This window comes from Gopherus evgoodei, chromosome 9, assembly GCF_007399415.2.
Source record: "Gopherus evgoodei ecotype Sinaloan lineage chromosome 9, rGopEvg1_v1.p, whole genome shotgun sequence".
Classification (NCBI taxonomy): Eukaryota; Metazoa; Chordata; order Testudines; family Testudinidae; genus Gopherus; species Gopherus evgoodei.
This window is the reverse complement of record NC_044330.1, coordinates 50,258,243-50,274,208: the sequence shown is the minus strand read 5'-3', so window position 1 is coordinate 50,274,208 and position 15,966 is coordinate 50,258,243. Positions and strand designations below refer to the sequence as shown.

General features: G+C 43.6%; 1 protein-coding gene and 1 long non-coding RNA gene across 6 annotated transcripts in view; one reads left to right on the top strand and one right to left on the bottom strand.

Moving 5' to 3' along the window:
* Positions 1-15,966, bottom strand: part of STAG1 (stromal antigen 1) — a 348,090-nt gene that overhangs the window by 21,472 nt on the left and 310,652 nt on the right. For all 4 annotated transcript variants that reach the window (XM_030574674.1, XM_030574672.1, XM_030574676.1 and 1 more), the window contains 3 exons: positions 15,026-15,174; positions 13,233-13,361; positions 2,356-2,561 (listed from right to left, as the gene is read on the bottom strand). In XM_030574674.1, the coding sequence (XP_030430534.1) occupies positions 2,356-2,561; positions 13,233-13,361; positions 15,026-15,174 (484 nt within the window). The remainder of the gene's footprint in view (positions 1-2,355; positions 2,562-13,232; positions 13,362-15,025; positions 15,175-15,966) is intronic.
* On the top strand, positions 1,373-7,241 carry LOC115657211. 2 transcript variants are annotated; one of them, XR_004001917.1, is made up of 4 exons: positions 1,373-1,855; positions 5,593-5,715; positions 6,060-6,166; positions 7,037-7,241. It is a non-coding gene; the product is annotated as an uncharacterized LOC115657211 (long non-coding RNA). The 2 variants fall into 2 exon arrangements; XR_004001916.1 differs by having other exon boundaries at positions 6,057-6,166.

The following is a 15,966-nucleotide window of genomic DNA, read 5'->3' as shown; positions in this document are numbered from 1 at the left end:
GTTCCTCTTTTGTGCTTGATTTCCTTTAGGCATTAAGTAATGCCAGTGGAAATCCATACAGAGAGCAGATTTGTGTTGAGTATCAACCATATATAGACTCTTGACCAGACTGTCAGCTGCACTTGTCCCAGATCTGGCCGAGCTGTGACGCAATTCAAACTGAATCTGTGTTCTTTAAGACTCCAGCGCCTGAACAGACTCCAGGCACTACCCCTTCTGGGATCCTCTAACACATCCTGAGCTGAGACCCCAAGGTCCAACTGCCTAATCACTGGCAGAGGCCACTCAATCCGATCTGCTGCCCTAGGCAAAACATCAGTGTGCTGCCCCGTCCCACCTCCTTAAAAGTTGATCTTGGACCCCTAGTGTCTTCCCTGATGCTACTACCCCCACCCCCAAACTTCATACAGCTGGGTTGGAGAGATCCCAACGTGTACACTTTCCAGGTAGCTTGATACCAGGTGTCCAGGGCTCTAAAGGGGAGCAAGCCCCTGCTCAGCCACAGAGGGATATGGGCATCATCAGCGGACAGCTTCCAGCCCATTGAGCCCAGGTGAATGGGCAGCTTGGAAGCCCATCCCCCTAGCACAGGAGTTGGCAGGCTCCTTCCCACTGGGCAAAGTCAGAGTCTCTGCACCTTGGCCCCCAAACACTGGCCCAGCCCACACCAGGTTGCCCCAGCCAAGTCCCGCACTTTGTCCCCTGCACTCCACACCACTATCCTACCCCCTCCCCTGCACCCTCAGTCTGCAAACCCATTCAACCCCGCACTGCATCTCCTCCCCATCGCAGCCCACACTCCCTGCCTGGCCTTGGTCCCCAGCAACTTTTCTGGCTCATTAATCCTACTATTGGATCCTAGTATTCAATATCTCAGTACCGAATCTTGTGGCGACCTGCTATTAGTCAATTGCTAGGATAAAATTGGCTTGTCATTTCTACTCTTTCTTGTCTCTTTCAAGGGTCAGCTTGTAATGATTTTCTTCTGCCCTAGCATGCTCCCAATGGATTTTTAGGCCTTGTCTACACTACCAGGGTAAGTCAACCTAAGTTCCGCAACTCCATCTACGTGAATAACATAGCTGGAGTTGACTTACTGCGGTGTCTACACTACACTGCATCGACGGGAGAGTGTCTCCCGTTGACTTACTTTACTCTTCTCATTCCGGTGGAGTACCAGAGCTGACGGGAGAGCAATCTGCAGTCAATTTTGCGGGTCTTCCCTAGACCCGCTAAATCAACCCCCAGTGCATAGATTGCAGCAGCACTGATCCCCCGGTAAGTGTAGACATGCCCTCAGTTGCAATTTGGAAAGGATTAAGCTTTTTTGTAAATCCGCTGGATAATTTCTGAATATAGAAACTAACACAGAGGGAACTAATAGAGACTTTGATTGAAAACCTGCTATGACTTTGCAAGAGTGTCTGTACCTGAAGGTTTTAAAACTAATTTCATCTATACAAAAGCTGCCTTCACAGCAGGACTCAAATGTCTCTAAATGAAGATGAAAGCACAGCTCTATTGATTTTGTCTTTAGGTTTGATGCCCACTTTGGGAAAGCAGTCCTGCAAGCATTGCTTAGGAGGGGATAAAGTTACTGTTTGATACTTCCCACTTGAGTTCTCTGTTTATTTGGAGTCTTACAATGGAACTTAGAGTTAGTGGAGACAAGGAATGAGTGGTGCTCGGGATGTCGGCTCCCTATATGCCATTATGTATGAACACGTAGATCCTTTATGAAGCATGTGTGAGGTCGCAATGGACACTATTTTCTAGATGGCTCTGTAACAAGGACGAATATGCATCCAACAGATGTAACTCAATATAGACCATCACCTCCAAGAACAAGATACTAGTAAGTCACCTTTCTCTAAAGTTTTACTAATTTTTATATTTTTCCTTTTTTATCATTTTTCCTATGTTTTTGCCAAAATGTCAGGCTATGTCAGAATTTAGCAGTTGGGTTTGTGTGGCAACGCTAGTGAGAGAATGTAATTTCTGGATCGGAACAAGTTACAAAACAAGCTAGAAAAACAGAAATCAGAGGGGGAACAAGCAGTAGGACTAACATGTAACTTTGTAATCATATATTATCTCCATACTAAGACCAAATGCTTTTAATGGTTCTGGAGCTGCAAATCTCAGCATACATCCCCAAGAGTGGGGATATGTGTAAACAATTTCAAAAAGAAAAATCTATAGGAATTTGTAAAACAAGTTTGTTTTTTTAAATCAGTGCAGTGTGTATGTGTATATTTCAGTGCCAACCTCAATGCCAGATAGAACTCATGAAAGAAAAGAAGGGTTAATTAATTTAATGTATTAATTAAAGGCATAATGTAAAGCCATACATACCCTCCACCCTTTTTTTGTGAAGTGGAGGTCGTCCTTTCTTATTCCTCACTGAAGATGCTTTGCTGCTACTACTTCCGCTGTTCACAGACATCCTGTCATCTTCGCCCCCAGTCACTAGTGAATTTCTATAGGAAATCAGTGGAAGCCATATATCTTCCCTCCTTTCCATCATCTGCTCTGTCAGGAACTTCTCCAAATATGAGTGACTGTGAAAACAGAAGACAATGTGTAAAATAACTTTCTGTGCATCATCTCCCCTCTGCCCAACCCCTAAGGGGCCCTCTTCACACTTTCATCTTGAGGCCCTGAAGATCTCCCATGCTGTTTCCTCCTATTTTAATCCTACAAACACATGCTGGCAAGGCACCATCTTTCTGACTGAAGATGACTCAATAAAATTCCCTTCAGAACTAGTTACAACAGCTGCTTAACTGTCTACAAATATTCCCTGAGGAACAATGCAAAGTGCTCTTTCTCCCATAACACACTCATCGTGGTCTGAAATCATTCACCACATTTATACTATACCTGAATGCTATTTCTAGTCTCAATCCCTAATACGATCAACATACATATTCCATCCATGTAAACAGATGGATTGAATTTGGCAATATTCTGAGCATGGCATACTTTTTTCAGAGGAACAGTGAGAGAATTATTTTCTCAAACACAACCAATTATTTTGAAATTCAAGATATTGACAAACTGTAGGCACTGGAGCCCAATTGTTCCTGCTGGCATTCATACATACTTGCAATACTTGTGGAAAAAAACCTCAGGGCCTGTTCTCCAAATTAGATCTCCACCAACTACAAGTTTGTGTGTATATTCTGGTGAACTTCAGGCTTTTTTGGTTTGTCTTTTTCAATTATTTAACCATGCAATCTAGAACAGCCAGTCAGATTAATATGATAATCCATACAAAAACTGTTAAAAAAAGTATTGTTACACTTGTGAAGTCAAGCACTCAAAAGTTAGGAAATCCCAGAACTGAGGATGTCTGTGCAACATTAATTCTGTTCTTTTGAGAAATGTATTATGAGACAACCTTTAATTACATTATCATTTAACACAACACCCCTGGGTGTGTCATTGGTAGTGAGGTCCAAACCCAAGACTTCTGGAGCTACAAGTATGAACTTCTATTGCCGGAGCTACACGACCCAACTAGAGTAGTCAGGAGGGCGTTAAATTAAAAACAAGTGTGGAGGGTGAAAAGAGGAAACAAATGAGCACTCATTTAGCACAAAGTCAAGATGTTGAGAACAAAATTAATCAAGACACCAAAGGAAGTGAAGAGAAGAAATTTTTTAACTGCTTCCCCACCAATGCTAGGAGCCTGGATAATGAACGTAAGGAACTGGAATGGCTCATTTATGAGCATAAATTCAACCTAGTTGGTATTACAGAAATCTAGTGGAAAGGTTCACATGACTGGAATGTTAAAATCACTGGTTATAACTTATTTAGGAAGGAATGAGCAAAAGGAGACGGGGAGAAGCACTCTATATCAAAAATTGCATTACCAGTTTCTGGTAATCTTGCATGCTTATGACCAGTGTTCTAACAGATAAAGCACAAGATGGTGTCTGCTAGTGATCATCAGATCACACTAGATAACTGGATAACTGGATGACTGACTCCTTACGCACATATCTATAATGTGTAGGGAAAAAAGCCGTGTGATTATGGGGAACTTCATCTGAGTGGCACCCTAGAGGTCTCATGCTGATGATGCTAAAGCACCTTCAGAATTTCTAAAAGCTATAGATGTAATTAAAGATTATAGATACACTTCTAACTCAAAAAGTGCTGAATCCAACAAGAAGAAATTCTATAACACACCTTGTCTTGTAGCTTAGGTACAAGTGACTGTGATTTGATCACGTTTGCTATGTTCAGCAGAAAAAAGTCCAAATGAGTAATATATACACGCACTTGGTGCTTTTAAAAGGGCCAATTTCACAAAGCTGAAAACTGATGAGCCAAATCAGTGCACAAAAAATGTAAACAAAAAATTTGAATAAGAACATGGGAATTGTTTAAAAACATTTTAACAGATGTCTAAAAAGGCCACAGTCAAGAAAGAAACCCACACTCCTTAACAACATCAACTTGGGTTAGAGGGAAAGTGAAATCAAAAGACAGTTTCCTGTTCTGTAACTGGTGTTCTTCAAGATGTGTTGCTCATGTCCATTTCAACTTAGGTGTGTGTGCTCGCCACATGCACCAGTCCGAAGTTTTTCCCTCAGTGGTGTCCACAGGGGACTGGCTCTGGTGGTGCCTGTATGGTGCAGTACAAGGGGCGCCGCCAGTTCCCCCCACCCTCAGTTCCTTTTTGCTGGAAACTCTGCAAGTGGGGAAGGAGGGTGGGTCATGAACAACACATCTCGAAGTACACCAGTAACGGAACAGGTAACTGTCTTTTCTTCTTCAAGCACTTGCTCATGTCCACTCCATGTTAGGTGACTCCCAAGCAGTACCAATGGAGGTGGGCAGGAGTTCATGGATTTGTAGCTTGTAACACATCTCTGCTGAACACAGCATCATCTCCGGCTTCCTGGGTGATCGCAGTGTGCCGTGAAGGTGTGAACCAAAGACCATATTGCAGTTCTACAAATGTCCTGGATGGGGATGTGTGCCAGGAAGGCTGCCGAGGATGCTTGCCCTCTCGTCGAGAGGGCCTTCACCAGAGGTGGCAGCTGGACCTGCGCCAACTCATAACAGGTCTGGATGCAGGAGGTAATCCAGTTGGAGATCCTTTGAGAGGACACCAGAAGGCCTTACATCCTATCCACTGTCGCGATGAAGAGCTGTATCAACCTGCAGATGGGCTTGGTACGCTCTAGGTAAAAGGCCAAGGCACAGTGAAGTCCAGGGCATGCAGCTGCCTCTCCTCATTGGTCTTGTGCTGTTTAGGAGAGAATACCGAGAGGAAGATGCTCTGGTTGATATGGAAGGAAGACATCACCTTTGGCAGGAAGGCCGGATGGGGTCGCAACTGTATCTTGTCTTTGAAGAAGACTGTGTAAGGTGGCTTTGAGGTCAAGGCTTTAATCTCCAACACTCATCTAGCCAGCGTCACTGCCACCAGGAAGGCAACTTTCCACAATAGGTGGGAAAGGGAACAAGAGCCCAAGGGTTCAAATGGCAGACACTGTGGGAGGAAAACTGTGCAGGAGTGGCGAGCTGCCCTGAGCTCTTTGACATTTATATGCAATGTCATCTCCTCTGCAGGCCACATACCTTGCATCTGCATTGCACCGCGGTGCGCTCCCAGCCAAGGTCTGAGGCATCTGATATCAGCGATACCGAAGGATGCGGGCTGTCAAACAGGACTCCATCGAGGACTGTTCCAGGGTAGGTCCACCACTGCAACATGGTGAGTACCCTGGTGCGATGCTGACAACCTTGTCCAGGAGATCCCTGGACGGGGCATAGACTGTAGCCAGCCACTGCTGAAGAGGTCTCATTCGGAGCCTCACATAGCAGACAATGTATGTGCATACTTCCATGTAGCCCAGTAGCCATAGTCAGACTCTTGACGTCGTGAAAGGAAATGCAGAGACTTTGGCGATGAGGTTTCTCATTGTCTGAAATCTGATGTGCGACAAATGCCTTCGCCCTTGTGGAGTCAAGGACCGCCTGATAAACTCTATTCTTTGTACAGGGACCAACATTGATTTTTCCTTGTTTATCAGCAGGCCCAGTCTCCTGCACGTGGTCAGCAACATCGTGAGAGCATCCTGGACCTGGGACCTGGAGTGACCTTGACCAGCCAGTCGTTGATCAGGATACCTCAATGCCAGAGGTAAGCTGTCACCACTGACATGTATTTCGTCAATACCCTTTGTGACATTGCTAGGCTGAAGGGGAGCACCGCAAACTAATAATGTGTGGATCCCACTGTGAAGCAGAGAAAGCATCTGTGTCCTTGAAAGATCACTATACGAAAGTATGCGTCCTTCAAGATGAGGGTGGCTTACCAGTCCCCTGGATCCAGGGAGGGGATGGAGGAAGCCAGGGAGACCATGCGGAACCTTAACTTCTTGAGATACTTGTTGAGGTCTCGCAGGTTCAGGATAGGCCTTAGGCCCCCTTTGGCCTTTGGAATCAGAAAGTAATGGGAGTAGAACCCCTGGCCCCTGAAATCTAGGGGGACTTCTTTCTGCAGCAGGCTGTGCACCTCCTGATGCAGTAGACTCTTGCGAGAGGGGTTCCTGAAAAGGGATGGGGAGGGAGGGTGGGATGGGGGGGTAGAAACCAATTGGAGGGTATAGCCCTGCACCACAGTACTGAGGACCCAATGGTCTGAAGTTATAGACGCCCAGGCTGGGAGGAAAAAAGAAAGGAGGTTGGAGAAGTGGAGGGGGTCAGGATCCAGGACAGTGGCTGGAATGCAGCCCTCGGGCACACTCTCAAAACGCCTGCTTCAAGCCCTGCTGGGAGTGGGAAGAGCTGGCCTGTGCCTAGGTAGAGGACTGTTGGCCCTGACAACGTTTATAGCCCTTGCCCTTCTTCTGGAAAGGCTATTGCCTAGCCTGGTTGCACTGCAGATGGGGAGGATTTGGCTTAAACGGCTTCCTCTGCTGCTCAGGGGTGTATAGGTCCAGGGTCTTGAGCGTAGTGCGCAAGTCCTTCAGCCCGTTTAGCTTATCGATTGTTTTCTTTGCAAACAAAGCTTGGCCATCAAAGGGGAAGTCCTGGATGGACTGCTGGACCTTCACCGACAAGCCCGAGGACTGTAGCCACGCCGCCATCCTCATAGTTATGGCTGAAGCCATGGTCTGTGCTGCAGAATCAGCCGCGTCTGAGGCCGCCTGCAGTGCTGCCCTCGCCATTCCTTTCCACTCTTCCAGGATGGCCTGGAACTCTTTTCTGAGGTCCTTCAGCAGGGAATCCAGAAATTTGGCCATTGATTGCCAAATATTAAAATCATAGAGACCCAATAGGGCCCGATGATTCGCCACCCTCTTTATTTTTAAGAGTAGCTCCCGGTTGTCACTGCCTTTCCCACTCATTGACTGCAGACACCACTGAAGAGTTTGGGGCAGGGTGGGTATGAAGATATTCATACCCTGTTGCAGGCACATAAGTACTTGCACTCCGCACGCTTGGAGATTGGGGGTAGTGATGAGGGGGTCTGCCAGAGAGCCTTGGTAATCTTAGTCACCCCTTCATGCACTGGCAGCACAACTCTTGCCAGGGTTGCCGAGCTGAGGATGTTGAAGGGGGTGTCCTAGGCTCCTCTAGCTCCTCGGTTTCTAGTACCAAGTTTGAGGCTACCCTACTTAAAAGCTCCTGATGAGCTTTGACATTGTCCTGGGGGACTACAGGTGGGGGCCCCATGATGGCCTCATCAGGGGATGAGGATGATGCAGGTGCAGCAGGTGTCACTGCCTGTGATCTGCTCAGCAGGGTCACCTTCCCCTGTATGTTTCATCTGGAGGGTTCCAGGCACGGTGGCCTCCATCTCACGTGGGTGGGAGACAGTGGCCGAAGGTTGGTTGGAGCCTCCCAAAACTGATTTATGCCCATGAGACGGGGTGTGGGAACCCCGATGGGTTTCAGGGGTGCCGTGGCATAGGCCCTTGGCAATCCTGGTGGTGCCACAGGGAGGACCGGTGCTGTCAACGGAGGACCTTGACTCACCTGTAGGGGTTCTTGGTGCGACTCTGAGCCCTGAGATGGAGGGCCATTTTCCGAAACTGGGACCGCACCGAGGCTGACCAGGTGTCGACCCGGTTCCAGCTGCATCCACCTCCATGCTCCAAGTGGGATCCTTACATAGGCAACAACCCACCTTATCGATATCCCGGTAACCAGCATCAGTGTTCGGCGTATCCATGGCAGTACCCCAATGATATACACAGCGATTACAAGTGTTGATGCTGGTATGGCAACCTATATCTGTAGGCTGGTGACCATTATAGACAGTCCTCATGGGGGCTTTCACAGGATCGGTGTCATACTGAAGGAGAGTGTCTATGATGCTCCCGGTACCAGGGTCATGGGCTCATGTGTGCCTTGGTAGGTCTATGCCACACTACCGGTGACTGACACTTCGAGCCCGCAGAGTGATGGCTGGAATCTGGAGACTGGCACCAAGGGCTCCAACTAGTAGGCAGCCCTATGTCCAATGTGCGGTGGCTGCCAGCAGGCGAGTGGTGGCGGGATGCTCCCTGAGGTGGCGAGTGGAGCTGCACTGACAGGCATGAGGGGTGGTCCAAGAGCAGGCTTACCACTTGATTTGGGAGTTGCCATCACTGGTGTGGGTGGCACCGGGAGGGACAAGATATCCTGCGTCACTTGCAGGGCCTCCGGCATCTCCATGTGCTAGGATGGGCTAACCCGCTCAACTTGGAAGTCACGAGCCACCTTTGTGGGTCTAGGCTTGCCTCCCATCCTCTCCAGGTCCACGGATGCAGGAGACTGATCTCTTCCAGTCTTCCTCTTCTTGCAGGTTGGTGAGGTGGATTTTTGCCTGTTCGACAATGGTACCGGTGGGGTGCTCTGAACCGAAGCCATGGTGCTATGTGCGGAGTCTGATTGCGGCTGCTCCGGTGCCGGTGTCAGCGACGACTCCATAAGGAGCGCTTTAAGTCACTCTTTCTTAGTGCGAGGCTTAAAGCTCTTACAGATGCAACACCTGTTGCTAATCTGAGACTCCCCTAAGCACCTTAAACAACTGGTGTGGGGATCACTGACCAGCACAGGCTTTTTACACTAGTCTCAGTTCTTAAACGCCGCGGAGCGGGGCACGCCCCATCCGGGACACTACAACTAACTAACAACACATTAAGGGAACTAATACTAACTGATATAACTATTTACTACAGAAAGTTCACAACTAACATCTGGAGAAGGAAAGGTTTGCCGAAGCAAAGGAATGTTCCAGCACCGTCACTGGCAGTAAGAAGGAACTGAGGGTACCACTGAGGGAAAAGCTTCCGGCACTGGTGCATGTAGCAAGCACACACCTAACATGGAATGGACATGAGCAAGCACTCAAAGAAGAACTATAACATATATTTAAATATAAATATAATTAATGGAAGAAAGGGGAATGAATATAATGAATATTCATACTAATGAAAATAAATCTGAAGGTACGAATTGTAGACAAATAATAAGGGAAGCAAAAGTATGAGAAATATGGGGCCAGCAGAGTTACAGACCTTAAGAAGGAGTTTTTTTAAAAAGTATTTTAGACACAAAAAGAATCCTAATGGTAGTATTGGTCCATCACTAGTTGGAAATGGTAGATCTGTCAATAATAATGCAGAAAAGGCAGTAAATATTTCTGTTCTGCATTTGGGAAAAAATCAGATGATGTAGTCACACCAAACGATGATGAAATATCTTCTATACCACTAGTGTTTTAGGAGGATGTTAAACAGCAACTACTAAAACTAGACATTTTGAAATCAGTAGGTACAGATAGCTTACATTCAAGACTTGTAAAAGAGCTGTCCGAGGAGCTCTGGCCTATAAATGTCGATTTTCAGTGAATGTGGGAACAATAGGGAAGTTCCAGAGGAAGATTGGAAAGTTAGTGTTGTTATAATATTTAAAAAGAGTAAATAGGATGACCCAGGTAATTACAGACCTGTCAGCCTGACATCAAAATGTAGAAACAGCTGATATGGAATTCAATTAATAATAAATTAAAAGAGGGTAATATAATAAATACAAATCAACATGGGTTTATGGAAAACAGACCATGTCAAACTAACATGGTAACTTTTTTGATGAGATTACAAGTTTGGTTGATGTAAGGTAATAGTGTTGATGTAATATACTTAAGACTTCTGTAACGCATTTTATATGGTACTGTACACGATATTTTAAGAAACCAGAACAATACAAAATCAACATGGCACACATTAAATGGATTAAAAGATGGCTAACTGATAGGTCTCAAAATGTAAACTGCAAACAGGAATCATCACTGAGCAGGTGTGTTTCTAGTTGGGTCCTGCTAAATGCAATTCAACATTTTAATCAACAACCTGGAAGAAACACGTAAAATCATTATAGACAAATTTTGCAGAACAAAGACTGGGAGAAGGGCAAACAACAAAGAACACACGTCACTGATAAAGCGTGATCTGGATCCCTTAGTAAGCTGGCTTCAAGCAAACAGCATGCATTTTAATATGCCCCAATGTAAAGCCATATATATAGGAACAAAGGAGATAATTACAGGATGGAGAATTTAATCCTGGGAAGCGGAGACTCTAAAAAGGACTTGAGGGCTATGGGATAATCAGCTGAACTTGAGCTCCCTGTATGACCTGATGCCCAAAAAGCACTAATACGCTCCTTGGATGCATAAGCAGGGGAATATTGTGTAGGAATAGGGAGGTTATATTAACTCTATATTTGGCACTGGATGACTTCTACTGGAGTAGTGTGTCCAGTTCTGGCATCTACAATTCAAGAAGGATACCGATAAATAGAGGAGTGTTCAGAGAAGAGCCACAAGAATGATTACAGGATTGGAAAACAGGCCTTTTAATAGCAGACTCAAGGAACTCAGTATCTTTAGACAAAGTTAAGGGACGACTTGATTACAGTCTACAAGTACCTGTATGGGAAACAGAAATTTGATAATGGAGGGCTCTTCAATCTAGCAGACAAAGGTATAAGAATCAAAGGTTGGAAGTTGAAACTAGACAAATTCAGACCAGAAACAAGGTGCTCCTCCATTGGGAAATGGAGACAGTATCTGTTACCAGATGGAGAAGGTTCACTGGGGGCATGATGGAGTATTTTCTCTTGTGATTAAAATCCTCATATAGGCAAATACCTCTTTCACTCTGGACATGGCCTTTAAAGTCTGGGCCTACTAACTTTCCTAGATCAGTCAGTCATTCTTTCAGGAAAAGAATCATACAAATTCCATCACAAGGCAGGGCAGCTGACATGAGGGCCTTGTGCATACTAGACAAATGCACCGGTTTAATTAAATGTATTTGAAATTCAGTGTAGCTAAACTGGTGTAAACTCCTAATATTTAAACTGATTTAAGCCTCTCTTATATTAGCTTAAGTTGGTAATTTACCAATGCAGGCTAAATTGACATAAACAAAGTTTAAACTGGTTTAAGTGTGTTTATACTAGAGGTTTAAATAGGCTAACTAATTTGATTTTTTTCTTCTTGTACAGATCAGTCCTATGATTTTCACAATGATAAACTGAAAGGGAAGTGGTCTTTACATCAAATGAACTGATAGCACACCTGAGAATTTTTTTGGCAAAAAGGGCCAGCTAGGACATGCACAGCAGATAGATATCACTTAGATCTACTGAAGTCAAAAATCCTTAGACAGATCTTTGCAATCACAAATCTTAAGGACCGAATCTTGAGCTTCTGATCTTCCACAAAAACAGACAATTCTGTTGTAAAAGAGGAATACGTTTTTGGTGTAATCTTGGACTCCTGACTTTCCTTAGACCACATCCAGGCTGTGACTAAATCCTGATGTTTCTTTTTCCACAATATATTAGAAATCCTACTTTTCCTATCTATCTTGATGCTTGATGGCTTGTCCTCATTCTATTCATTTCCTGCCTTGACTATTGCAAGATCCTCTCTCCTGTCGTCTTGATACCCCATCTCCTGCTTATAGGCTTTCCAAAATGCTGCCACTAAAATAATCATCCTTACCCATCACTCACATCACTTCAACCCTCTCTTTGAATCTCTTAATTTGTTCCTCTGTATCCATTGCCCTGCATATCAAATTCAGCCTTCCTGCTCTGGTCTTCAGGGTCAACACCATTCTGCCCTATCAAGACCTACATCAATGGTTAGGCAGCAACTGAGGCCTGGTCTACACTACGCGTTTATACCGATTTTAGCAGCGTTAAACCGATTTAACACTGCACCCGTCCACACAACGAGGCCCTTTATATTGATATAAAGGGCTCTTAAAACCAGTTTCTGTTCTCCTCCCCGACAAGAGGAGTAGCGCTGAAATCGGTATTACCATATCAGATTAGGGTTAGTGTGGCTGCAAATCGATGGTATTGGCCTCCGGGTGGTATCCCACAGTGCACCATTGTGACTGCTCTGGACAGCAATCCGAACTCGGATGCACTGGCCAGGTAAACAGGAAAAGACCTGTGAACTTTTGAATTGCATTTCCTGTTTGCCCAGCATGGAGCTCTGATCAGCACAGGTGGCCATGCAGTCCCAAATCCAAAAAGAGCTCCAGCATGGGCCGTACGGGAGATACTGGATCTGATCGCTGTATGGGGAGACAAATCTGTTCTATCACAGCTCCGTTACAGAAGACGAAATGAGAAAGCATTTGAAAAAATCTCCAGGCTATGATAGACAGAGGCCACAGCACAGTGCTGTGTGACAAGCGTAACGGAAAGCCAAAGAATCAAATGGATGCTCATGGAGGGAGGGAGGGGGAACTGAGGACTCCAGCTATCCCACAATCCCTGCAGTCTCCGAAAAGTATTTGCATTCTTGGCTGAGCTCCCAATGCCTGTAGGGTCAAACACATTGTACGGGGTGTAAAATCGGAATAATCCCATAGTGTAGACATACCCTGAGTTAGAGTTTTGCAGATTGTTGTGGAGCCTAAAGCTGGGACATAGACACTTACATTTGGATATTAGGTGCATAAAGTACCTTTGTGGATCTCGGCCTAAAGCACTGATCCTGTAAACATACACATGGTTAAGTTTAAGTTCAAACACTGGCTTCAGTGGGACTACTCTCATGCAAAAGTATACATATTTGCAGGACCAGGCACTTTGATAGGAAATATCTTAAAGCGCACAGGTTAACCACCCACCACAATGATGAATAATACAGTTTAGCAAAGCCCATAACAAGGCAACAGAGTATCACTTACACAGTCTTTTTGTCCTGCCGCAAGAGTTTAGAAGAAAATTCGCTAAGCACTTCAAGGAAAGCAAGGTTAGGAGGTGGATATTCTTGTCCTTTTTGATTCTGGTATTTGAAGGCAAATTCTATGCCATCTCTGTAGTAAAGAAAGATGTAAAATGTTTACAAATTTGTGAACAATTTCCTGTAATGCTGTAAGCTTTTTATTCCTTTTAAGAGTCTCAAAAACTTTTTTCGTTCTAGTGCTACAAATACAAAATACAGATTTTATTTTTAAAGAAACAAGTAGGGAAGTCAAAAGAACTTTTAAAATTTATAACATTTTCAGTGACATATCAAACACATACAATTGGCATCTGTGGACTTTAATCTCTCTTCCATCTTTTTAATCTAACTTATTTTTTTCTCTTTTCTCTTCTCTCTTTATATTTTACTCTTCATCTTTTCTGTCTTTTTCTCTCTGTTCATTTCTTTCCCATCCTCCTGAAAACAGCTTGTGTCAAATTAAAATAAGTAAAGAAATGCTAAACATTTAAGAAAATATTTCTAATATTATTCCAGTAGTTCAATTTAGTACACTAACTAAAATGCTTTGCGCTCTTTTACATGCAATACTTAATAATTCTGTTTATAATGGAAATACATTATAACCTTTAGCTATAGAGACAAAAATAAAAGTGCAACATAATGTATTTTTATTTATTATATATCACACACAAAAAAAGCTACTTTAAAGGAACATTATTAAGGTTGCAAAGTCAAACACTCAACAATTAAGGAAATGCCATTTATTAAGGCTGCTTGTACAACCATAATTGGGACTCTGTGTATGCATGCATACATAATGGTACTGCCTTTAACATCATATGCATTCATCATGTGCCTTTGACCTCATCAACTGCACTCTGCCCACCAATGTTTCACTCCTCCCAGAATTATTCAAACATTACAAACTTCTGAGGAAATCCAAACTACTACCATACTTAAAAAAATCAACCTCCACAAAAATGTGGGAGAATCATATGTGGAAAGTCTTTCTTCACACCTAATTAAAATACTCTGTGGTACAGGACTGGCAGTATGACCCTGCAAGTCTAGAAAGAGAACTGCTATACCAATTGGAGATTCCCATCTTTCCAATGAGTCGAGGCATTTGCTCATAGTCTTGGGTGGTTCTGAGATAGTGAACTTTAAAACTATAATATTTTTGTGTGTTGAAAAGTTAAGCTCATTTTAAGAGGTAATTTAGTACCACTTTTTCTCTCTCTCCAAAACAGATACACAGTGTAGTTGCAGCTGTGTTGCTCCGAGAATATTAGCAAGACAAGGTGTGTGAGTTAACATCTTTTATCAGAAATTGGTCCAATAAAAAAGGTACTACTTCAGTCACCTTGTATCTCTGAACCATTTAGTTAGATAAAAGAAACAGTCTGTATTTTTAAATTAAGTCTCCAAAACATTTCTAAAACAATTTTTTTTTAAATAAAATGTGGTGCATGATGAATCCATGATGAAGTGGCAATAAAGGCTTTATCATCACTTGTTTGGTACAGCCTGCATAACTCACATATGGCATTGTAATACATATGCAACACGGTCATCTCAATTTCATCATGATAAAAGCTTTATATTCACGTCATCATCATATAGCCTCTCTATGTTCACATACATGCACCTGTATTATATTTACACACACACACACACACACACACTCTCTCTCTCTCTCTCCCCCCTTTTGGGAAGAATATGCTGAGGCAAACTTTTAGTTTAATTGAAGATCGAGTATTTCACACCACTCACTTGTGCAGTGTGGCTACAGCCTCTCTTGTCTTGATCTGATCCAGCCCAAAGGTGAGGGCAAACCTACGGGCCAGTTCTTTAATCCCACTGACATGGGCAGACGTCCTGTCCAGATTGGGACCTTGTTCCTGAACAAGCTCATTAAACAGCTAGAGAAAGAATTGAACTGTTAAAAACCCATGAGATAGGAAACATTTTTCTAAAGAAGGATTATTCCTTAACAAACGAAATCCTTTTCATTGACTTCAATAGGCTTTGGATCAGGCCCTGTTTTAGCAGCTCCTGAAGCAGGAATCACAGGGGAAAGCTGTGGCTCTCAGTGCAAATTTCTCACTCATGTAACATTTCTGAATAAATAGGTTAAATAACTGATAAAGAACCTCCTTTTAAGAAATCATCTCTGAATGGAGATATTTCTAGTGGGGTTCCACAGGGATCAGTGCTTGGCCTGTTTTCAACATTTTGATCAATAATCTGCCAGTAAATATAAAGAAACTGCTGATAAAATTTGTGGATGAGACAAAGATTGATGGTGTGGTAAATAACGAGGAAAACAGAGCACCCATACATAGTAATCTGGATCAATTGGTAAACTGGTCCATTCAAACAAGAAGGAACAAGATATGTGATTCTTGGAGGCACATAAAGGGGAACAGTGAGTAGGCATAAGGAGGTGCTGGTGAGACCAATGCTGGTGGCCCACAATTTAAAAAGGATATTGAGAAATTGGAGAAGGTGCAGAGAAGAGCCACAATACTGATTTGAGGGCTGAAGAAAATGCTTTACATTAAAAGATTTAAAGAGCTCAATCTGTTTAGTTTATCAAAAAGAGGACTAAAGGACCTGATTACAGGGTATAAGTACCTTCACAGGGAGACAATACTGAGTATTAAAGGGCTCTTTAATCTAGTGGAGAAATGCATAACAAGACCCAGTGTCTG